This window comes from Salvelinus fontinalis, chromosome 37 (genome assembly GCF_029448725.1).
Source record: "Salvelinus fontinalis isolate EN_2023a chromosome 37, ASM2944872v1, whole genome shotgun sequence".
NCBI lineage: Eukaryota > Metazoa > Chordata > Actinopteri > Salmoniformes > Salmonidae > Salvelinus > Salvelinus fontinalis.
Genome location: NC_074701.1, coordinates 11211797 through 11237028, shown reverse-complemented (window position 1 = coordinate 11237028; position 25232 = coordinate 11211797). Strand labels below are relative to the sequence as shown.

Below are 25232 nucleotides of genomic sequence, written 5' to 3'. Positions count from 1 at the left end.
ACATTTGCAATTATTTATTTATACTTATTTTTCTTTGTTATTATGTGGTATTGTGTGTAGATTGGGGGGGGAAACAAATTTTAATCAATGTTGGAATAAGGCTTTAACGTTACAAAATGTGGAAATAGTCAACGGGTCTGAATACTTTCCGAATGCACTGTAAATGAAGATCGTTTCCAAAGGCCTGCATTAATGACATGGGTTTCTTGTAAAGGGAATTGTGAAAATTAAATCAACTGCTTTTCTTTCAACTTCAATGTGGGAGAAAGGGTGTAATAATTGTTTTACGTACCAAATGACGTGGCCTATTGCCTTGTTCATCGTCTACTCTTAATGTAGTCAAATGTATAATATATTTTATCTGTTGGGGGAGGTAGGTAGCAGCGGGCTGGTGGGAGGAGCGGCTCATTGTAAATGGCTGGAAAGGAATCAAACCCATGGAAACAACGCTTGGTTCCATTCACAATGAGCCTGTCCTCCTACAGCTCCTCCCACCAGCATCTTCTGGTACGTATAACAAAACAGGACATAAGAAGCCAAAGCCCTGTGCACAACATTGTCTCCTTCAAGGTGCTGGTTATGACAGGAACAACTTGAATGTGTATTGACTGTCATTCTGAAGAGTAAAGTGGAGTTAGTCTTTGACAAAACTCCTTTTATTACCTAGTAGTCACAATCGACTTTGTCTCATGCTCAATGTATTTTCTTAGAGGATTTCACTCTAAATACACAATATTGTTTTGTAAATCAGTATATGTTAGACAGTTACTGTACAATATCTTTGTAACTTCTGAATTTTTTTTGAAAATTCTATCCTTGACCCAATTCTCAATTTAGCCATAACTTATGATAGGTAGAGACCATTCTGGACAACAAGAGGGGAAACCTCTCGAGCACTCGGCCATTCTGATGATCAGTATGGCTTTGTAGTTCAGGTAATTATGTAAACTCCAGTAAGTTCTTTGCAATCATATTTTTCTACTTTTACATGTGACAGATTACATTTGGAGATAAGCCCTAATATCCGACCACTCCCAGTCACACACGGGAGAAGACAAACTTCCTGTGCACAATATAGCACTGTCTGTGGCTGGTGGGTAGACTGAACAAACTTCACATTGAATTCACTTCACGTCCAATTTGATTTTGATGTTCATCGCCGCCAGCTCGGCCACAAAGTAGCGGAAGACGTATGGCACAGACACCGTATCGATGGAGTCACTCTTGCCGCAGAGGAGGCAGACAGTCTTGCGGTGGCGTGTGGCCGACCAGTAGGGTGGTGGTTTCTCCAGTAGAGGGGACAGTAGGCTACCACAGTCCACACACACCTGTGCCACAGAGCGGTCAGAGCAGTTGAAGAGGCGGTCGTGGAGCAGGAAGGAGGTCCCGTGGGCCAGCAGGGCGTCGCGCTCCATCTCCCCGAAGCGGATGCCCCCCTGGATGTTCCTTCCGCCCACCGGCTGGTTGGTCACCTTGTCCCGCGCGCCAGTGGTCCTCACCTGGAACTTGTCGGAGACCATGTGACGCAGCCTCTGGTAGTAGACCACGCCGATGAAGATGTCCGCCTCTAGCTCCAGGCCGCTGAGGCCGCTGTAGAGGCGCTCGGTGCCGTAGTGGTTGTAGCCGGCAGCGCGCAACATGTCCCCAAAATGCTCCAGTGCCGAGTTCTCCTCGGAGAAAGAGAAGGGAGTGGCGTCGTGGCACAGGCCGTGGAGGGCGCCCGACTTGCCGGCCATGCTCTCGATGAGCATGCCGATGGTCATGCGGGAGGGGAAGCCGTGAGGGTTAAACAGAATGTCGGGGGTCATGCCGCTCTCTGTGAAGGGCATGTCCTCGGCAGGCCACAAGCGGCTCAGGATGCCCTTCTGCCCGTGGCGGCTGGCGAACTTGTCCCCGATGGTGGGGTTACGGGGCACTCGCATGGTGATGCAGACGCGCTTGAAGCGGCCCGAGCCAACGTCGTTGCTGCACACCTTGATGTTGTCTACTACACAGCTTTCTTGACTCCTACGCCAGCGAGGGAAAGAGAGCAGGTTATACAATTGCATTAGCCGCTACATCTGGCCAACTCAGAGAGTAGAGAAATAGTCAACACTATGGTATGACAATGGAAAGAACATTTGGCCAAACTGGGTAACTCACTTGTAAAAGTTGACAAAGCTCTGCCCGGTGTTGAGGTTGATGTAGCTGTAGAAGGGGTCTCCATGTTTTAGCACTGCGCCGATGGAGGGCAGACCATCAGTGTCCAGTTTGTCCATTACCTTGGGGTCATCGGGTTTGACCCCAAACACCAGGTTGTCCTCGCCCTTTACCTTCAGTGCCAGGTCCACCAGCTCAGTCTTGTAAACACAGCCATGACCAAAGCCCCTCTCCCATGACGACTTGTTCAGGATCTAGGCGCAAACAGAACACATATATATATATATATACACACACACACACACCTTATACATGTATTCTACACACACCCGGTACCCGATGGGTAAATAAAAAGTGAATTTATGTACAGCTAGCTGTCTCACCATGGCGTCCTCCATGTCGTAGCCAGTGTAGGAGATCACAGCGACAATGGCGTTGGTGCCGATGGGGTAGTTGTCCATGTTGTAGTGGTCGTACATGACAGGCCTGACCAGGGGGCTCTGGGGGGTCTGAAGGCGGTACAGCTTGTTGTCCGAGCGGTCCTGGAACGAGTGGAGGGGGAAGCCCATGGTCTGTTTACCTGTGAAGGAGAAGATGAGTTACACCAACATCTACGGGATCATTTTTAAAAAGTCAGGCATTCTAGAAGAATAAAGCACATTTTTTCACATGTAGTGTTCTCCGTATAGGAATTAGCTAAAAACACTCACAAATAAAAAAGGTATCTAAGGGTAACTGAACTCAGAAAACACCAGAGATGCCTGCTTCTGAAAACGTGGTGCACCCTTACCCATCTGGCACTGGTACATGTTCCTGGGACTCTGGTTGTGGTCCGAGTAAGGGATGAAGTTAGCCACCACGCTCAGCATGCTGTGGAGGAAGAGCTCCTGGTGGGTGGTCACACCCGGCTCGATCTCATCCTCACTGATGCCCACGTTGATGTAGAGCTGTCAAACAGGAGAGAGAAGCTTTATTCACAAATGTTTCCTTGTACTCAAACAGAATAAGGTACTGTCTCTAACTGTCCACACAAGAAGCAAACATCACAGCATACTGTAGATTTGGGTGCATAAATGGGATTATAAACTGGGTAGGTCGAGCCCTGAATGCTGATTGGCTGAACACTGAGGTACATCAGACCGTATACCACAGGTATGCCAAAACGTTTCTTTAAAATGCTCGAATTACATTTGTAACCAGCTTATAATAGCAATAAGGCACCTCGGGGTTTGTGGTATATTGCCAATATCCCACAGATAAGTGCTGTATCCAGGCTCTCCGCATTGCGTCCTGCATAAGGACAGCCCTTAGCCATGGTATATTGGCCATACCACACCACCTTGGGCCTTATTGCTTAAAATAATTAAGTCGGAAGGAGCGGCCACACCATACCACAGGCCTCTAAGGAATTAGGACTAATTAGGACATGCTTTACGGTGGGAACCACACACGCGGAGATCATCCGTTCACCTACTCTGCGTTTCTCAAAAGACATTGCGGTTGGAACCAAAAATCTCAAATTTGTACTAATCAGACCAAAGGACAGATTTCCACTGGTCTAATGTCCATAGCACGTGTTTCTTAGCCCAGTCAAGTCTCTTTTTCTTATTGGTGTCCTTTAATAGCGGTTTCTTTGCAGCAATTTGACCATAAAGGCTTGATTCACGCAGTCTCCTCTGAACAGTTGAATTTGAGATGGGTCTGTTACTTGAATTCTGTAAAGCATTTTTGGGGGTCGCAATCTGAGGTGCAGTTAACTCCAATTTTTGGGGATTGACTGACCTTCATGTCTTAAAGTTATGATGGACTGTTGTTTCTCTTTGCTTATTTGTGCTGTTCTTGCCATAATATGGACTTGGGATTTTATCAAATAGGGCTATCTTCTGTATACCACCCCTACCTTGTCACAACACAATTGATTGGCTCAAAACGCATTAAGGAAAGAAATTCCACAAATGACCTTTTAACAAGGCACACCTGTTAATTGAAATAAATTCCAGGTGACTACCTCATGAAGCAGGTTGAGAGAACGCCAAGAGTGTGCAAAGCTGTCATCAAGGCAAAGTGTGGCTACTTTGAAGAATCTCATGAAATATATTTTGATTTGTTTAACACTTTTTGGGTTACTACATCATTCTATACGAGTTATTTCATAGTTTTGATTTCTTCACTATTATTCTACAATGTGAAAAAAAAAAAAAAAGTAAAAGTAAAGAAAAACCCTTGAAGGAGTTGGTGTGTACAAACTTGACAGGTACTGTAAGTATTCAGACCCCTTGCTATGAGAATCGAAATTGAGCTCAGGTGCCTCCTGTTTCCATTCATCATCCTTTCTACAACTTCATCGGAGTCCACCTGTGGTAAATTAAATTGACTGGACATGATTTGGAAAGGCACACACCTGTCTATATAAGGTCCCACAGTTGACAGTACCTGTCAGAGCAAAAACCAAGCCATGTGGTCGAAGGAAAGATGAACGGAGTAAAGTACAGAGAAATCCTTGATGAAAACCTGCTCCAGAGCGCTCAGGACCTCAGACTGGGGTGAAGGCTCACCTTCCAACAGGACAACGACCCTAAGCACACAGTCAAGACAATGCAGGAGTGGCTTCGGGACAAGTCTCAATGTCCTTGAGTGGCCCAGCCAGAGCCTGGACTTTAACCCAATCAAACATCTCTGGAGAGACCTGAACATAGCTGTGCAGCAATGCTCCCCATTCAACCCGCTAGAGCAGGGCTGCCCAACCCTCTTCCTGGAGATCTACTGTCCTTTGGGTTTTCAGTCCAACCCTAATTTAACACACCTGATTCTACTTATTAGCTGCTCAACAAGACCTTAACTCGCTGAATCAGATATGCTAAACTAGGGTAGTAATGAAAACCTACAGGACAGTATATCTCCAGGAAGAGGGTTGGGCAGCCCTGTGACAGAGCTTGAGATGATCTGCAGAGAAGAATGGGAGAAACTCCCCAAATTCAGGTGTGCCAAGCTTGTAGCATCATACCCAAGAAGACTCGAGGCTGTCGTCGCTGCCAAAGGTGCTTCAACAAAAGTAGAGTAAAGGGTCTGAACACTTATGTAAATTGATTTCATTTTTCAAAAATATAAATGAGCAAACATTTCTAAAAACCAGTTTTTGCTTAGTCATTATGGGATATTGTATGTAGATACAGGGGGGGGGGAGACAATCCATTTTAGAATAAGGCTTTAACGAAACATGGAAAATGTCAAGGGGTCTGAATAGCACTGTATTAAAAAAAAAAAAAAAAAAAGCAGACACTGAATATGAGCATAGTTTAGTTATTATTTACACTTTGGATGGTGTATCAATACACCCAGTCCCTACAAAGAAACAGGCCTCCTTCCTAACTCAGCTGCCGGTGAGGAAGGAACCCATTCCGGGATTTCACCACGAGGCCAATGGTTACCGTAAAACAGAGTTTAATGACTGTGGTAGGAGAAAACTGAGGATGGATCAACATTATTGTTACTCCACAATACTAACCTAAATGACAAGAGTGAAAAGATGGAAGCCTGTACAGAATAAACATATTCCAAAACATGCATCATGTTTGCAATAAGGCACTAAAGTAAGAGTGCAAAACAATTGGTAAAGAAATGTACTTAATGTCCTACATACAAAGCATTATGTTTCGGGGCAAATCTAACACAACACATCACTAAGTACCACCTAATATTTTTAAGCATGGTGGTGGCTGCATCATGTTATCGGTATGCTTGTCATCGGCAAGGACTAGGGAGTTTTTTTTAGGATAAAAAGAAACGGACTAGAGCTAAGCACAGGCAAACTCCTATAGGAAAACCTGGTTGTCTGCTTTCCAACAAACACTGGGAGACAAATTCACCTTTCAGCAGGACAATAACCTAAAACACAAGGCCAAATATACACTGGAGTTGCTTACCAAGACAACATTAATGTTCCTGAGTGGACTAGTTATAGTTTTGACTTAAATCTGTTTGAAAATCTTTGGCAAGATTTGAAAATGTCTGTCTAAAAATGACCAACCACCAACTCCATAGAGATTGAAGAATTTAAAAAATAACAAATATTGTACAATCCAGGTGTGCAAAGCTCTAAGAGAGACTTACCCAGAAAGCTGACTCAATAAATGTTAGGTGATTCTAACATGCATTGACTCAGGGGTGTGAATACTTATGTAAATGTGATATTTCTGTATTTCATTTAATATATTTGCAAACATTAATAACATTTTTTTTTTCACTTTGTCATTGTGGGTTATTGTATGTAGATGGGTGAGATTCTTTTTTTATTACAACAAAAGGTGCAATAAGTCGAGTGGTATGAATACTTTCTGAAGGCACGGTCAGCCTAACCAAGTAACTAGGTACTGACATGACACTACAAACCAAACTCAAGAAACAACTTCCAACAATCACTGTAATGACTGTCCTAGAGTTGACAAAACAAAGAATCACTGACAAGACCCTCAGCTTGAAAACTAGTTTGATCTAGCATCCCTCCTTGTCCCAGAGGCTACGATTAGTAACTAGGGGGTTTACTAAGGATGCCGAGGAATTGAGACATTTTAAGCAGCTTGCGACTGTAGTACCTGTTCAAAGGTGCCGATCAGTTCCTGCTGGCCCAGGGCCAGGTTGCGGACAGGCCGCACCATGCGGCAGGGGGTAGTGAAGAGGTACAGGCCTGGGTACATGCTGGCCTTGCTGGTCTGGGGAACCAGAACTATCTCAGTCCAGGGAGGGATCTTCTTCTCCTTCAACACCTGCAAGAGAGTGGCATGAACAAGAATGAGTAAGAGGCAGAAAAACATAACTAGCTGCCACTATTCATGTGTGATGAATTATCTATTACATAAGTGAGTGATGATCAAACCCATGTTATAACTGCAGATGGTTGGGAGATGCCCTGCCTTACCTTGAACCTGCGGAGGGAGTCTGCGAGGAAGGGGGCCAGCTCAGTCTCTACCCAACCCAGCATGGCACCATCCAGGAGCACAGGATAGCAGTCAGCGTAGGCCCTGCCAGGAGAACCATCCACAGGAGTCACACCTGGAGGAGAACGATGGGACAACACAATCGCATATAAATGACTGAGCATTTTCACACATCGACACACAGTATGTACGAATAAACCTTAGGACCCAATAGGTTCCAGCTGCATGCCAATCACAGTGAGTGACATAACCTTGGATATCCTGTCACGTTGAATCCTAGGCCTTTGTGTTTCACTTTGGACACATGTTCAGTGTGTGTCATGTACAACTACCCCATTGGAACCAACAGCATCGTCTCTGACCTCCAACTCGGGCTACGACATGGAGGACGCCATAGTGAGGCAGTTAGCTATACATTCACAATTCCCAGGTTTGTCTGTACTCACCGAGGGAGCAGAGCAGGGCAGGGAGGGTGGTGGTGGGCAGGGCCGGGGCTATGATTTCACAGTGGGCCGTCATGTGGTTCATGAGGCCGCAGGGCTCTCCGTCGGGGGTGTGCACGGGGCACAGGAAGCCCCAGGACTCGGGCAGCAGACGACGTACGGAGGTGGTCCTCATCTTGGCAAAGGCTGCCCCTCTGTGCACGCAGCGGAAGTGGGACAGGTAGCGGATGAAGTTGAGCTTGTCGGCCACCACACACAGTCCCGTCTTCTGGATCATGCCCAGACCTGACGGCAGGAGGGAAGAGGAACAGAATCTCAGGACCAGCATGCGTTTCTAGGTAACTTACACGTCATGTATATCTGCATAACTCCAAGTAAAAACACTGGGAGAAAAATAGAACAGTGGATACGTTGTAATGACAACTAAGTAGAATGTTTTGTATCACAGCATACCCGTCTTTGAAGTGAGATTCCCAGTGGCTAGCAGATACTCAAAGGGATGGGTAACATCAGAGCCCGTGTTAAAGATCTTCACCAGATTATCAGAGCTCACCCCACCAGTCAGCCTATGGGCCCTCTTTTCCATAGAGAGTTTCACAGACACCATCCAGGCAGCCATCCTCTCCTATCATCACATTGGAAATTGTTAAAACACATCCTACAGAGTAATTATATGACCTGGAGGAGAACTAGAGTGTGATTTTAATACCAAGGCCTTACAGTCAAGGTTTCACTGCTAGCATTCTGGCCTGAAAATGTTGTGGTGTTTTTACATTACACATGACAACTTCTGTTCCCCACAGTGTCGAAGTATCTTCACAATAAATCGCTTTTGAGTCACCAATATGTTGGATCCAGAACTGCTCATCATTTGTCAGTAGTCCAGTGCAGAGCTGTCCTGATGTCTGAACTGACCTTGAGAAACATTAGGTAGAGCCGTCCTGGCGTGAGCACCTCCTGACACATCAGACTGTCCGGGTTCTCCTCCATGCACTCCTGCTTGGCAAACGTGAATAGCTTCCGCGTCATCAGACACAGCAGGTAGAACTTCTCCACAGCCGACTTCAGGTGGATACAGATGCACTGGCTGAACAGAGAGAACACAACACATTCCATAAAGAATGTGTGTGTTGGTAGGGCATGGTGCTTGCAACATCAGGATAGTTGGTTAGATTCCAAGGACCACCCATACAGCAAAAAAATGTAATATATCCACTCATGACTAAGTCATCATAATAAGTGTCTGCTATAGGCATTCACTACATGGCCAAAAGTACGTGGACACCCCTTCAAATTAGTGTATTCGGCTATTTCAGCTACACCAGTGGCGGACAGGTGTATAAAAATCGAGCACACAGCCATGCAATCGCCATAGACCAACATTGGCAGTAGAATGGCCCGTACTGAAGAGCTCAGTGACTTTCAACGTGGCACCGTCATAGGATGGCACCTTTCACAACAATTCAGTTCACCAAATGTCTGCCCTGCTAGAGCTGACCCGGTCAATGTCTTTAGAAATGTGGACAACTCAATTAAAAATGAAAAGCTGAAATGTCTCGATTCAATAAGTAATCAACTCCTTTGTTATGGCAAGCCTAAATAAGTTCAGGAGTAAACATTTGCCTAACAAGTCACATAATAAGTTGCATGGACTGCATTACTTTTTGAATGACTACCTCATCTCTGTACCCCACACATACAGATAATTGTAAGGTCCCTCAGTCGAGCCGTGAATTTCAAACACAGATTCAACTGTAAAGACCAGGGAGGTTTTCCAATGCCTCGCAAAGAAGGGCACCTATTGGTAGATGGGTCAAAAAAAAAAGCAGACATTGAATATCACTTTGAGCATGGTGAAGTTATTAATAACACACACAAACACTTACTCGAGCAGGTAGTTGGCACACTGTTCATGGGTGTACCACTCTGGCAGGTTCATCTTGACCCGGAAGCGCTCGCCCAGGTAGTTGAGCACCTTGCCACGGGTGATGCAGCCCTCCTCCATGACGAGTCGCAGCATCTCAGACACACAGCTCTTGTAGAAGGAGTTCGCCTCGCGACCTTTGATCAGCTCCTGGTAAATCTGGAAGTCTGTGAAGTCCACTAGAGCCTGGCCAAAACAGAAAGGCAATGTGGTTAAAATGTTAAATATATACCAAAATCTCATACAGTATAGGCCATATGGCCCAATTCTCATAACATTCTTATGTGTCGCATGCATAAAAACCGAGTGGACACAGACTTTAATGTCACATGCAAGTTCCTATTACAAATATCACTGCTCCATCTCACCTTTAGTGCAAAGCCCAGGGGGAGGAAGAAGAGCTCTTTCTGGTATATGAAGTTGAGCATCACAGTCCCGTTGTCCAGGTAATGCAGGTTCATATTGATAGCGGTGTGCTCCTCCTTCACACAGTGCATTGAGATACCTGTTGGATACAGACAAGGAATAGCTTTAGCTTTTGTCTGCGATAATCAATTTTAGGCTACTTATAGTAGGCCATGGGTCTCAACTGCTCCAACAATGCAATGTTCGGCTTGTACATTAACACCCTCCACATTAACTGCCTTGCGTACCATACTGAGTGTATCCCTGGCCTCTGTTCTTCCACTTCGGCCTTGACATAGCGATAGGGTAGTTCCTCCTTGGCATGATCAGCATGCGAATAACCTTCTCGTTCCCATTCACAATAAAATAACCACCCATTTCCTGTTTCAAATGAGGATGGAGAGAAAGAGAGATTGAATCTAAAGAAATGTAAAGACGTATGCAAACTGTAAAATGTAAGTGTAAAAGCATGAAAATGTGCCTTGATTTTTGCTTTCGAAGCATAAATGATCAGATTGATTGGTTCCCACAGATCAGGGTTTTCCGTTATGAAAATGTGGCGCAGGACATTTGACCGGCAGCATTTTAATTTACCGGACATATATGCATTGGGTACATAACCTGATTAGGGTGGCCACCCAGAGAGCGTGAAGTTAAAGTTTGGGGAAGGAAATTCACCATAAAAAAGCACCTTTAAATAAAGCATTCCATGTATCATCGCATTTGCAGGCCTTCTAATCATAAGGTGATAACTAGACGGAATAGTCATAATTTAGGCTAATAATGTAACTCAGCTTTGTTTGGACGAAAAAAACAGTGGCACTGACCCAACAATGTTAACGAGTGAATATGCTCAGTGCAGTGAGCACTCACCAAGGACATGGCTGATCATTTTGATAACTAAAAGAGATTAGTCTTTTGTCTTCTCTTTACAGCTTCCCCTAGTTTTTTTTTTTTTTTTTTTTTTTTAAAGCTAGGGGAAGCTAATAATCCTCTGTGGCCAAATCATGCTTTAGTAACCTATTTTGAATGATTTTATTTAGTAGGCTAATTAGGCTATATCATTTTGTCAATTTACTTAGGGAAAGCTTCACCTAGCCTTTAGAATGTGCAGCCTATGTTAATCTACTATCCCCATCGAAGAAAAGTTTACATATTCTATTGGTCAGCTTGTCTAGAAAGAAATAGCCCAAACAGACTCCGGGACGATATATCAGATTCACACAACCAGTAGGCCTAGGCTACATGAAAAACTAAAACGTTAAAAAGCAATACATCTGATGCATCAGATCAGAACGTTTAGTTTAAAAATGTTGATAAACTATTAATTTCTTAACATTAGCAGCGCAGTAATGCATTTGGCTACTGGTCAATGAAAGATCGTTGAAAACCAATAGAAAATGAGAATTAGGCTACTGGTTTAAATGGCATATGGAAGTCTTTATGAAATAACTGCCTTCACGGATTTTGTCAGATTTTCCCCTAGGACACTTTAAAGCAAGGTAAAACACGCCTCATAATATGGACTAAAACATTAACGTTTCAAACAATTAAGTAGTTAGAGGTTTTCAAAATGCATACTGCCTCCAGCTCATTGCGAAGTGGTACGTGACGCGCGGATGAAGCTTGCCTTCTGTTGACTATGCATTTGAATGGCGAATGGAGAGGCCGCTTCAATTACCAGTTGACAAATACAAATATTAGCTATTTTTAAACACACGAGTGCATTTAGAATCGTGCCGCCTGACAGACTTTCCGTTCAAAGGCTCTATATCTGTATGCCGTGCCCATGTGATAAGATAAATAACTCATATGCACACGTAGCAATTTAATTCCGCGGATTTATGCAAATTAACCCAGAGACCGACAAGCATGACCGGTCAAACGTATTTACATAAACTGGTATTTCTATCAATGAATAGGCTAAAAAGCCTTATTTCGCAATGGGATTTTTTTTCTTTCTCCCCGACAATTGGCCGATGGCAATTTTATTTAACGCCTTTATTTTTTTACGCCCAAAAGCCAGCTAATACCGGCTAAAGGAAACCCTGCCATTCTCCTACCTCAGCCTCCTCATGGTGCTCAATGAGCTTTTTGGGAGGGAGCCCATGCAGGTTACACAGCCTAGACTTCACCATGATGGGCAACTGGCCCAGCGACTGCTTGATGATGCCTTTGGGAACCCCATTCACGGACCAGCTGACATCTGCCTGTGAAGAATCACAGCACAAAACTTAAATTCATCACAATGGGCAAGTCTTGTGATAGATTGTAGAAAGACCTTGTCTTGACCGTCATATACAGTACAATCCATATGGTACAGGTGTTGGGTTTACAGGCAAGCTTACCACAAGCTTTCCCCGGTAGGAGCAGCGTCTCCCTCTGCACTCTGCTGGGAACACCCTTAGGTCCCGGCAGATGCTTCCTTTGCCCACCACTGGTTTAAAGATGGTGGCCTCCACAAATGCCAGGCTGATCCTGTCATTTTTAAACATAAACTCCAAGGGATGGATGGCCTGAAAAGGAGAAATGGAACAAACATTTTCACATGAACTCTCCAAACCCATGGTTTTGCATGACAGATACCAACTACAACCAGATAGCTGCATACTTACAGATTGTTACACCAGATAATGTGAGTTAACCAAAAAATGTTTGGTATCCATTACTGTGAGTTACAGGTTAGGTACTGTTGTATAACACATCATTTTCAACCAACCTTAACCATGTCAATTTTAAATCTCTCATTGAGACAGGTGGGTCGGCCCCAAGGTGCCGCATGTCATGACACCCTGTCTTAATCAATGACAAGATTTGAAATAGACAAGATGGCGGCGTACAAATTGTTGGATTAACAAAATGGCGGCGGAAGAAATGCCAACAGTTTTAAGGGCGCCCTACCAATTGTGCTATTATGTGTTTTTTTCGCGTTATTTGTAACTTATTTTGTACATAATGTTTCTGCAACCGTATCTTACAGCAAAAAAGAGGTTCTGGATATCTGGACAGCGATCACTCACCTCGGATTAGACAAAGATTATTTCTACAACAAGACATTCTCCAAACACCCCACGGGACCGACATCCCCGTTATTTGCAAGAGGAAGCGACGCAGGTACAGAGGACAAAGAGCCGGATGCCAAAGAGCCGGATGCCTGGTCAGGACCCGGCGAAGGCGACTGGGAAAGCTGCCGTTACCGTCGATACTACTTGCCAACGTGCAATCATTGGACAATAAACTAGACGAGGTACAAATCACGAATATCCTACCAACGGGACATCAAACACTGTAATATCCTATGTTTCACGGAATCGTGGCTGAATGACGACATGGATATTCAGCTAGAGGGATATACGCTGCACTGGCAAGATAGAACAGCAAACTCAGGTAAGACGAGGGGGGGGGGGGGGGGGGGGGCGGTCTGTGCATATTTGTAAACAACAGCTGGTGCACGAAATCCAAGGAAGTCTGTAGATTTTTCTCACCTGAAGTAGAGTATATTGTGATAAATTACAGGCCACACTACTTGCCTAGAGAGTTTTCAGCTATACTTTTCGTGGCTGTTTATTTACTACCACAGACAGATGCTGGCCCTAAGACCGCACTCAGTGAGCTGTATAAGGAAATAAGCAAACAGGAAACCACTCACCCAGAGGCGGCGCTCCTAGTGGCCGGAGACTTTAATGCAGGGAAACTTAAATCAGTTCTACCAAATTTCTATCAACATGTTAAATGTGCAACCAAAGGGGGAAAAATTATAGATCACCTGTACTCCACACACAGAGACGCGTACAGAGCTCTCATTTCCCCCCCCCCCCCCATTTGGTAAATCCGACCACAACTCTATCCTCCTGATTCCGGCTTACAAGCAAAAATTAAAGCAGGAAGCGCCAGTGACTCGGTCTATAAAAAAGTGGTCAGTGGAAGCAGATGCTAAACTACAGGACTGTTTTGCTATCACAGACTGGAACATGTTCCGGGATTCTTCCGATGGCATTGAGGAGTACACCACATCAGTCACTGACTTAATCAATAAGTGCATCGAGGGCATCGTCCCCAAAGTGACTGTATGCACATACCCCAACCAGAAGCCATGGATTACAAGCAACATTCGCACTGAGCTAAAGGGTAGAGCTCCCGCTTTCAAGGTGAGGGTCTCTAACCAGGACGCTTACAAGAAATCCTGCTATGCTCTGCGACGAACCATCAAACAGGCAAAGCGTCAATACAAGGCTAAGATGGAATCATACTACACCGGCTCCGACGCTCGTCTTATGTGGCAGGGCTTGCAAACTATTACAGACTGCAAAGGGAAGCACAGCTGCGAGCTGCCCAGTGACACGAGCCGACCAGACAAGCTAAATCACTTCTATGCTCACACTGAGGCATGCATGAGAGCATCAGCTGTTCCGGACGACTGTGTGATCACGCTCTCCGTAGCCGACGTGAGTAAGACCTTTAAACAGGTCAACATACACAAGGCTGCGGGGCCAGACGGATTACCAGGACGTGTGCTCCGGGCATGTGCTGACCAACTGGCAGGGGTCGTCACTGACATTTTCAACATGTCCCTGATTGAGTCTGTAATACATACAGGTTGAGAGCTAGAAGTTCCTCGGTGTCCACATCAACAAACTAGAATGGTCCAAACACACCAAGACAGTCATGAAGAGGGCACGACACAGCCTATTCCCCCTCAGGAAAAAATAATAATAATTGGCATGGGGCCTCAGATCTTCGAAAGGTTCTACAGCTGCAACATCGAGAGCGTCCTGACTGGTTGCATCACTGCCTGGTACAGCAATTGCTCAGCCTCTCACCGCAAGGCACTACAGAGGGTAGTGTGTATGGCCCAGTACATCACTGGGGCTAAGCTGCCTGCCATCCAGGACCTCTACACCAGGCAGTGTCAGAGGAAGGCCCCAAAAAATTGTCAAAGACCCCAGCCACAGACTGCACATTGGCTAACCGGGCTATCTGCATTGTGTCCCACCCACCAACCCCTCTTTTACGCTACTGCTACTCTCTGTTCATCATATTTGCATAGTCACTTTAACCATATGTACATACTACCTCAATCAGCCTGACTAACCGGTGTCCGTATGTAGCCTTGCTACTGTATTTAGCATGACTTTTTACTGTTTTATTTCTTTACCTACCTATTGTTCACCTAATACCTTTTTTTTCACTATTGGTTAGAGCCTGTAAGTAAGCATTTCACTGTAAGGTCTACACTTGTAATCGGCGCACGTGAAAAATAAACTTTGATTTGATTAGTTCAAGGAGCAAAATATTGATTTATTTTTATAATGGAGCATTTTCAAAATCCTAAACTGCAAGTGGACACAGACATTTAAAAATATATATGTTTGGCCAACATTGTGGCTTGGGGAGGCACGGCTGACACAGCACTGACTGTCCCACGTGAAAGTTCCCCTACCTGTACAGCACGACACAGTCCATCTGAAACTGCTTGGTCAAACGACTCAATATGAGCCTTCGTTAGGTCCTGAACAGCGGCATGTTGTTTTTCCTTCGGTATGCCGTAGCCTGCTTCTGTTAAATGTTTAAGGCTTGGACTTGTCAGTAAACTACTCCACTTACTCGCAAAATCCATGCTTATTCTTGTTTACCACATGCGCATAGTTACACGGGAAGTACAATCGTTGTAATAGGAAGTGAGTGAAAGGTCAATTCCTTTAAAGGGACAGCATCCAATTTTCAGAGCTATCAAACAAAATCAAAACCGTATTTTTGAAAGTGATTGTATTAGTTTGGTTGACTATTCATAGAAGTGAGAAAAAGAAGGAATTACCAAACAGCATCTAAAGTGTAATGCTGTGTCTAAATAATTTTCAGCATCAAAGATCATGTCCACTGTAACCAAACAGCTAAAGGTCTATACAGATATCAGATCTCAGTTGCTCTATGTAGATTATGGCCGTGTTAGAGCGCATCAAAACCGTGATAAATGGGTAAATTGACTGACAACGGGCGTGTTTCTCTGCCCAGCCATCGCCTGCCAGATCTTATAATGCCTGGATAGGTATTTTACATATAAGCCAACCACATATGTTATAGCAATCTGTCAGTCTGACGTGGCACACAACCATTGCATGACCAACATGTCTGTCATTAACTGACAGATTGCTAACATTTGTGGTTAGCTGATACTTAAAATACCTATCCAGGCATTGTAAGATTTGGCAAAGGAACGCACCAACAGAGTAGGTATTTACAATGCAAGGACATTTGTAGATCTGTCAATCTCGACTCGCCTTTAAAGTCGGCTGCAATGTCGAACTCGCCCTTTGTGTTGGTCTATTGCAGAGTCATCATGACTGACATTCGTTTGGATAAAGTCAATGCTGTCAATCATTTACAACAGCTATATGACTTTCTTTCATGTCATATCTAGTGTAAATCCCTGGGTCTTATATCAGTTTACGCCACAAAGGAAGTCAGGAGACTCAGATCAACGATACATTACATTTTATTCTCCATGATAATGTGACAGTTTTCATGCAAAAGTTTGATAAACAGCTAAAAGAAACATAGGCATTCATCTGACTAAACACAGTACAGTTAAATCATGTTGACTGGAGGAGAGGTTTTTAACATTTCAATGTGCCAATGTTGCTGTTGTGTCAACCGATTGATTTATTCTTGGCTGCCTTGGTTTAATGAAAATGTTTGATAATGATTGATTTAAAGTTGCTATCTATAACTTCTTTGTCTCCCATGGCCATGATACACACTCAAAGGAAGTTACAGATTGCACTTTAAAAGGACTTGAAATACCTAAGAACCCACAGATTTCATAGCTGGGGAAGTAATACTGAGGGGGGATTGATTTTAACATACAAAAACGTTTTCATTGATAAGAATTCATAACCTACCAAGCAGGTAATTAAAAATGGGAAACGTTCAGTGCAAAGAAACTCTGCATGAGGACAACCAGACATTACAAAAGACTGAACAAACACAAAAGATTGAACAATTAAAACAGTCACATATGCCAAATAGCAATAGGCAAATTCACATCTTTACAATCAAACAAATGAAAAGGTGCATTTATATGCAGGAAGTCTATTGCTTCTTCCAATCAAGAGGCAATTCCCACTAAGGCACCCCTTCCCTTTGATGGAAAGACATTTCCCCAATTTGTATAATAATACTGATCATTTCCTTTGGTTGTTTTCCCAAGCAATGTGTTGAATAATACAGTTGAGGTCTTTTTTATTTTGCAAAACAATCTAGAAACACCTTTTTTTTTGCCCCTCTGATATACAAACTAACCGAACGTTTAACCACAAATAGATTATAATTCTAAAACATTGTATGCTTTGACCGTGTGCATATCAAACAGATACTATTCAAGCAGTCATTCACACCATACTTCATAGCAATCTTTAAAACAGAAAAAAAAAAGACAGTGATTAAATGACTCAATGTTGTCCCTTAAGTAGTGTTTCACTCAAAACATGTTGAAGCATTACCTCAACTAAAAAGTGTGATAATGAAGATAAGAGTTGGTGGTTAATAAGGGACTAACTCATAGTTAAAACAATGTTTAACATAGGACAAGGTCACTTAATCGATGGGATAACTGTGGGTGATAATGCTGCAAAGCATCTGTAAACTGAACGGGGTCAGGTGTTCTACATTGAATATCACAGTGTAAACACAGAAACAGACAAAGGGCAGGGAAAACAACTTTCTAGCAAGCAGGTATCACAACTCCACCTAACGTCATGGAAGCTGTGTTAAAAACCTAAAACGACAATGTTGGTAGTCTAAAACTACTTAAACAATTAAATACACTTAAAGCTGAGATCCGCCCCAAGCGCATTTGTTATTGTTTTGAAGAAAGGAGCATCCAGCATCGTGGTAAAAAAAAAAAATTTTTTTTTTTTTTTAAATCACAGTACTGCTGTTCTATCGCGCATGCAATGATGTCCGAGGGGTAAAAAACAGTGCTCGTTGTTTGAAGTAACGTCTGTTGTTGTAAGATCGCAAATGGACGTGGCAGTTTCACTAAGTCAATTCTGGGGTTGAAGCTACTACGTTTAATTCAAGTTCACTACATGTTTTAAGTAAGCAAGCAAAAACTAACAAGAAACACATTTTCTTTGAGCTAGCATCACTAATACACGCACTAAACAAACATTTATGCAAAAGTAATTGGTGCAGAACTAGGCAAATCTATTTCAAAACATCCGGTGTCAAAATGCAATGCAGTTCTTGACAAACAGGTGTGTCTTGTGGACCTATTGGGAAGGTAATCAAAAAGGTACGAAAGAGACCATTTTAAAGGAAGTGCTTGGCTAAGAACTCTCAGTATTAGAGGCAAAAGGGGAGAGTAGGCCTACTTGCATTAGGACATAAGACACTGTAACGTGCATCCACACCAACATGCGGTCCCTCTTAAAATGACAAACAAACTGATCTACAGCTGTAGCGGAGATCCCCTGTTGCGTAACTGTGTACGTGGATTCGTAAATTCCTTGTCGATATATTCCATCTGTATATGTTCATCGTCTATATTCTGTTTGTTGATTCGGTTGACTGTGGCAGCTCCATTTCACCAAATCAAATTCCAAGTAGGCCTATATGTAAATGTACCTGGGAGAATAAAGGTGACTGATTCTAATTCTAACAGTTTTACTGGCTTTTACTGAACCATAGTTTTACTGAACCATAGAAGGTTCAAAATAGTTTGCAATGTTAGAAAGTTGCAAATCTAGTCTCAGATGGACAGGGAAGGTTTTATCTCTAGTCATTCAACAAATGCTCTTTGTTGACAGAGAAAAAAATAAGTCATCTGTCTACGAATCTTCTCTTATACAAGGGGTGAATTAACAACACTGACTAAATTAACTTGAAAAAAAAAAAAGGTCTCATAAATCAAAGACCTAAAACTACACGGCATGCGCAGAATAATAGCTATCAAATAGCTATAATACAATTTACATAGCAATAAAATAGAAACTATTTTCTGCTTTAATACTTTAAAAAAAATGCAGTACACAAAACTCTCCGGGGCTTTGTGAATAACCATGATATGAAACAAAGATGTAGGAATGCTAACTTTTGTGGATAAATCAAAAGATCTCCAAACCCAGAGAGAAAAAATAAATATAAAGTCGACACCGCGCATACACACACACTTGCCTGACCGACAATACACTGGCTCACGTAACACACACAGTAGCAGAAATGCTATGCTAAATCGTCAGGTTGCATCTTTAAGTGGGTATGGGTGGCGATGTAAGGCACTAAAGTCTGTATAATAAGTAAAGCATCCCCTCCATCTTCAGAGGTCGTCCGTACACAGTCTAGGGGAGCCTCAGTGGCAGCACTGGAACACAAAGGCTTCTCTCATTGCTCTGGGACCCCCAAACCTGTCATCAGTCTGTCGCCCATTCATCATCACTCAAACATTCACCAAGTCTCCACATTCATATTCTACATGTCTGCCCAGGCTTTCCTCTGAAATGCCCTTCCACTGTGGTGTATGAGAGAGGAACATCTGGTAGCACATACGAGAAGGTCCCACATTCAATCGTCAGTCAATCACAAGGGCAAACCACTTTGAGACTTGCCAAACACGAACCAATGAGGTGGCAAGCTTCCTGACCTGTGGGACCTCTCATAAAAGTCTAGAAGTGAGGAGCAGAGGGTGGAACTTCTGAAGCAGAGGAGGGGGGGGGGGGGGGGGGGGGGGACTTACAATCGGGTGAATGGGCCCACGTGGAGAGGTCCTCTCAGTTTCGGAGAGGAACAGGAGGATGAGGTGAGAGTAGAAAATGAGGGGGAGGAGGAGTAGGGAGCAGGGGAGGAGGAAGATGATCGTGGTTCGGAATCGTTGTTCAGTGTGAAGACACTGGAGATGGCCACGTCCACGATACCTTGGCATAGCTCCGGGTAGAGTTTCCTAGAGGAGGGAGAGTTAACAGCGCAATTAATAAAACGCCATGACAGTTAAATCAGACTGAGATTATATAGGGATGAATTAATGATCAAGAGTCCAGAAACTTTATCTAGCATGGAAAATCATTTCAAAGGACAATTTTACACTCCAGCACATTTAGATTCACCAGGAAGTCAGAGATCTTAAAATAAAAACATTAATTAAATCCTAACATGAAACGTTATTAAAGCCCTCTAAGCCTTGAACAATGGAACAAACATTTTCAAAGGCATTAACATTTCAGCCCAAACCTCTTGGCGTGAATGAACAAACAACTACCGGTCAGTCTGAGTAGAGCACACGTCTCAAATCATTTAAATCACATTGTCTCACACTGTCATTTGGGAGTGAGGCCCTTGACTCTAAATTCTAGATTAAATCGGAAAGTAACAAAAAGGGGAGGTGAGATGTAGACCCTTTGGTGAAAATAACAGAGTTCAACAAAGATTCGATGAATAAAATGTAATGAATAACAATATAACAGACGTAAAGACAGGATGAACCAACCAAGTGCAGACAAGAGGAAGGGAATAAACAGGAAGATAAGAGACAGTTTTATAGCCTATTACTACCTGCTACGTTTATGACCACTGGGAGAAGAATATAAAATAGGACTGACTGTGCGCAGGCCGGAGCTCCATTGATCTCTATCAGCCACACCTTGAAGCTCTCGTCCACCATGAAGTCAAAGCCGAAGAGCTGGAAGCTCTGATAGGACAAGTGCTTAGTGCTGATGGCAGGCTCAATGCATGTCAGACAGCTCCTATGAGACCAGACAGAACAAACATTGTCGAAGTAGAGTATAGCCTAGTTGTGAAGCAAATACCTATAAATAACTATTTGTAGAACTACGCAATGTTAAGGGAAAGGCCATGTTTTCAAGGTCATTGAACAAAAAACGGTATTCTTCCATCTCCTTCAACGAAGTAAACACAAACAGCACAGCACCAGAGGAGAAATAGCTACCTTATAATCTGCTTTATCTGAGGTAAAATGTTGGTCTCCAGCACTATGTTGTAGGTGCTCAGCAGGTACTGCCGGAACTCGTCGAAGAACATCTCGTTGCCCTCCTCGTAGCGGCCGTAGTTCTGGGAGTGCTCTTTCTGGATGCAGTGGTTGGTCAGGTGGCTGGTCACGTCCTGGAAGTTGGAGCTGTCGTAGGGCTCCGAGGCCGTCCGCAGCACACCCTCCCGGTAAAGGTAGATGTTGTACTGATGGTCCACGAGCACCCAGCTCCTAAGAACACAACAGCAAACCCGCAGAGTCAGAGATTACTGGGGAAAACACAAGTGATAACATTTCTTATTTGGCTGTTCCTCAGACAGCCTGAATTGTGTATTATAAGCCTATATGGTCTTTGTTGGTAATAAACACACTAGATGTACTATCACTCAAAGGTATTAGTATCAGCTGCTTACCTGATGTCAAATTTACGGTTGCCAGGTTGCAACAGTAGTGGTCTTTCTAGGTACTTCTGAATGACATGAACCTGCCCTTGATTATCAATGAACTCCAGCAATTGATTTGCATCGTGGGATATCAAAATTCCAGCACCTGGAACAAGAAAACCAACCCAGGCCTCAACTTTGTATACAATCCTTGGCATAGATATTTTGCCAACAAAGTGTTTGTGTTTCCCTGGGCAGTCAAAGGAAACTTCCAAAAACATGAGGCATGCATTATCTTAAAAAGACAGCTTCTTTAGGCAGCAATACTATAACCCCCCCCCCCCCCCCCCCCTTTAGACATGACTGTTTTGTACCTTTTGCTCCAGCAGATGACTTGGCGATCCACACTGTTCCCTCTCCGCTTTCCTTCCTTGAGTGATAAGAGGCCAGGAAAACTTCTCTTTCATCCGTCTTGGGGTTACTTTTCAGGTGGCTTATGCCATTCTTTGCAGGCGCAATGGGAGTGTTGAGGTTAGTAGGATAGATGATGTACGATTCAGGCAACCAGTTGCCGGGATCTGGAAGCTCCGGGCTAGTCTTGATTAACCTGCACAATGTAAAGAGGATATTGATGATATTTACAGTATCAGCATGATTTAGTGAAAATTACAGTATCAGAGTGAAAATGATTACACTGGAACCTTTTCAACTCGTCAAGGTTTGAAAATGCCTACTTGACTAAAGATGCTTTGCGGCACAACTTGTCTGCTCCTCTGTAATAATTCACCAGTTGCATCAGTCCAGGCTCATGACCTGTGGAGGATAAACAAACGCATGCAGAAAAAAGGGATGAAAAAGGGATTACAATAGGGCGGTGTAAACACAATAAATCATTTAGCAATCACTTAGGTCCTTCTCCCTCTCAGAGGTCAAACACGGCATTTCAGTGTGTCCAATATAGTCTACTTGTGGCATCTTCTCACTTATCCACAGAGGATATGATTCAGTGACCAAGGATGCATGTGGATACAGTGCTATCACCAAAATATGGTTATAATTTTGTAACAAAGTAGCAGTAGGCTCCAGGATAGTCAAGGCCAAACTCTTGATCATAAACTGAGACAGGGGTGGACCACAAACGAATAATTCTGGAAAATGATCAGTGGTATAAGGGAGTAACTTTCTTTTTACTTTTGCATAAGGTAGATGTCCTGGTTTGACTCCCAGGGAGACTGGGCGCATTGCAGTGAGTGCCAGATTAGTACTTCTGATGTGTATCAGCCTATGGGCCTCCATCAGAGGTCTACATCAGCTGTTTCATGCGACACAATTCATGGGTTTAGCTTGAGGGTGAGAACAAGAATACTGACACTGTAACAAAAGGAATTCAATGCAATGTAAGACCATTTACTGCGTATGCCAAAAGTGTTACTCTTACCAAGACGTCCAAATGGCAGTCTGTTCCGTTCGCCTAACATCAAATTGAATCGGGGATTATCCTTTTTCAGTCTCTTCCATTGTCCAGTAGCGACGAGAATTTTGGAAACTTCAGCATAAATAGTACTGTTGTCGTCTCGTGCGACAAATGTATACATGGGTGAATTCATAATACCACAATATTATATGTGCAACAAAAAAAAACGATTTGTTTTCAAGCTCCGATGTAGCTAGTTGATTTAGCAGACTGGCTGGCAAGCGCTATCTCGCTGACGGCTGTGGCTGTAGCATGATGATGAGGCAGCCATGTCCAGATTCTGAAAAAAGCCAATGTCTTTCACGATGACAAAAGTCCTACTACATGCTGCATTACTCTGGTCTACATTTCACTCATGTTTCCCCAGATTAGGGTGTGACTACTTGGTCACACGTCTGGTCGAGATCCTCTCTGGCTTGCTAACTAGCTAGCTTAGCTGTCAAAGCAGTAAATTGCTGTCGATTACTCTGGTAGCTGGATATTTTTCTTCAGCATTTTTTGTTTGACTGGTTAACTATGTAAACTGCTACTTTGCTAAGATTTTGTCTGCTTAATTTGAGGACAAATCGACCAAAGAGAAGAAATCCAAGATGTTCTGTTGCAGATCAACGGTTCTTTTATTCTTTGCCCACGGCTGTCATCCATCATCTATCGTCACATGGAACGTTGATAAACATGACCTGCAATGGATTGTGGTTATTGTAGTCTTTCTATTCTGGTACCTCACTTGAGGTTATCAGATTAAATACCTTATGCAGAGCAAAAAGCAATAAGGTAAATGTTAATTTCTATTTCACTTTGAGTATAACGGAAATATTGATGTACTGTATATCACAGAAAGAATATCATATATTTTAAAGGATAAGGGCAGAGATTTAAGGGTCCGAGGTTTTGGTAGAGAAACATTTATTTTTGGTCAAAGAGAAACCTCTATTTGATTGTTTGAAATTGATACAGATGTAACCCCTGAACAAATGTCCAGATTGAATGTATCTCGTTCACTTGAGAGCATGGGCCTAATAATGGTCAGTTGAACTTGCCTCCTATTCAAAACCCAGCAGATTATATTAATTAAATAATGAGACATAACATTATAAAGTTAAATGCAATGCAGAGCAATGTCCGGGGTCCAACCCTGTTTTGACATACAGTACCAGTCAAAAGTTTAGACACACCTACTCATTCAAGGGTTTTTCTTTATTTTTACTATTTTCTACATTGTAGAATAATAGTGAAGACATCCAAACTATGAAATAACACATGGATTCATGTAGTAGCCAAAAAAGTGTTAAACAAATCAAAATATACCCACCCTTTGCCTTGATGACAGCTTTGCACACTCTTGGCATTCTCTCTACCAGCTTCAGGAATGTTTTTCCAACAGTCTTGAAGGAATTCCCACATATGCTGAACACTTGTTGGCTGCTTTTCCTTCACTCTGCAGTCCAACTCATCCCAAACCATCTCAATTAGATTGAGGTCGGGTGATTGTGGAGGCCAGGTCATCTGATGCGACACCATCACTCTCCTTCTAGGTCAAATAGCCCTTACATGGCCTGGAGGTGTGTTGTGGGTCATTGTCCTGTTGAAAAACAAATGATAGTCCTACTAAGCGCAAACCAGATGGGATAGTGTATCGCTGCAGAATGTTGTGTTAGCCATGGTTAAGTGTGCCTTGAATTCTAAATAAATCACTGACAGTGTCACCAACAAAGCACCCCCACACTATCACATCCTCCATGCTTCACAGTGGGAACCACACCTACTACTGTATGCGTCTCTTAAAGACACAGCGGAACCAAACATTTCTAATTTGGACACATCAGACCAAAGGACAGATTTCCACCGGTCTAATGTCCTACTACTGTGTGCTCGTGTTTCTTGGCCCAAGCGAGTCTCTTCCTCTTATCGGTGTCCTTTAGTAGTGGTTTCTTTGCAGCAATTCGACCATGAAGGCTGCAATTTCTGAAGCTGGTAACTCTAATGAATTTATCCTCTGCAGCAGAGGTAACTGGGTCTTCCTTTCTTGTGGCGGTCCTCATGAGAGCCAGTTTCATCATAGCGCTTGATGGTTTTTGCGACTGCACTTGAAGAAACTTTCAAAGTTCTTAAAATGTTACGCCTTGACTGACCTTCATTTCTTAAAGTAATGATGGACTGTCATTTGTCTTTGCTTATTTGAGCTGTTCTTGCCATAATATGGACTTGGTCTTTTACCAAATAGGGCTGTCTTCTGTATACCACCCCTACCTTGTCACAACACAACTGATTGGCTCAGACGCATTAAGAAGGAAAGAAATTCCACAAATTAACTTTTAAGAAGGCACACCTGTTAATTGAAATGCATTCCAGGTGACTACCTCATGAAGCTGGTTGAGAGAATCCCAAGAGTTTGCATAGCTGTCATCAAGGCAAAGGGTGGCTACTCTGAAGAACCTCAAATATATTTTGATTTGATTAACACCTTTTTGCTTACTACATGATTCCACTTGTGTTATTTCATAGTTTTGATGTCTTCACTATTATTCTACAATGTAGTAAAAATAAAGAAA

The 25232-nt window shown here is 43.1% G+C and overlaps 2 protein-coding genes across 3 annotated transcripts; both read right to left on the bottom strand.

Moving 5' to 3' along the window:
• Positions 1-629: 629 nt before the first annotated feature.
• Positions 630-15503, bottom strand: polr1b (RNA polymerase I subunit B). The gene is made up of 15 exons (XM_055901957.1): positions 15286-15503; positions 12194-12361; positions 11909-12055; positions 10094-10226; positions 9809-9945; positions 9403-9626; positions 8432-8603; positions 7970-8141; positions 7520-7801; positions 7055-7188; positions 6732-6902; positions 2930-3086; positions 2523-2719; positions 2143-2393; positions 630-2007 (listed from the first exon to the last, which is right to left on the bottom strand). The coding sequence occupies exons 1-15, from the start codon at positions 15460-15462 to the stop codon at positions 1125-1127; spliced, it is 3405 nt and encodes a 1134-aa protein (XP_055757932.1). The 5' UTR covers positions 15463-15503; the 3' UTR covers positions 630-1124.
• Positions 15504-16322: 819 nt separating this feature from the next.
• Positions 16323-23359, bottom strand: LOC129836132 (tubulin--tyrosine ligase-like). Of its 2 annotated transcripts, none has more exons than XM_055901954.1 (7): positions 22645-23359; positions 21941-22019; positions 21581-21813; positions 21237-21372; positions 20785-21054; positions 20438-20581; positions 16323-19782 (listed from the first exon to the last, which is right to left on the bottom strand). In XM_055901954.1, the coding sequence occupies exons 1-7, from the start codon at positions 22811-22813 to the stop codon at positions 19575-19577; spliced, it is 1239 nt and encodes a 412-aa protein (XP_055757929.1). In that variant the 5' UTR covers positions 22814-23359; the 3' UTR covers positions 16323-19574. The 2 variants fall into 2 exon arrangements, with proteins under 2 accessions (XP_055757929.1, XP_055757931.1); XM_055901956.1 differs by lacking the exon at positions 22645-23359 and adding an exon at positions 22398-22616.
• Between the last annotated feature and the right edge of the window lie 1873 nt (positions 23360-25232).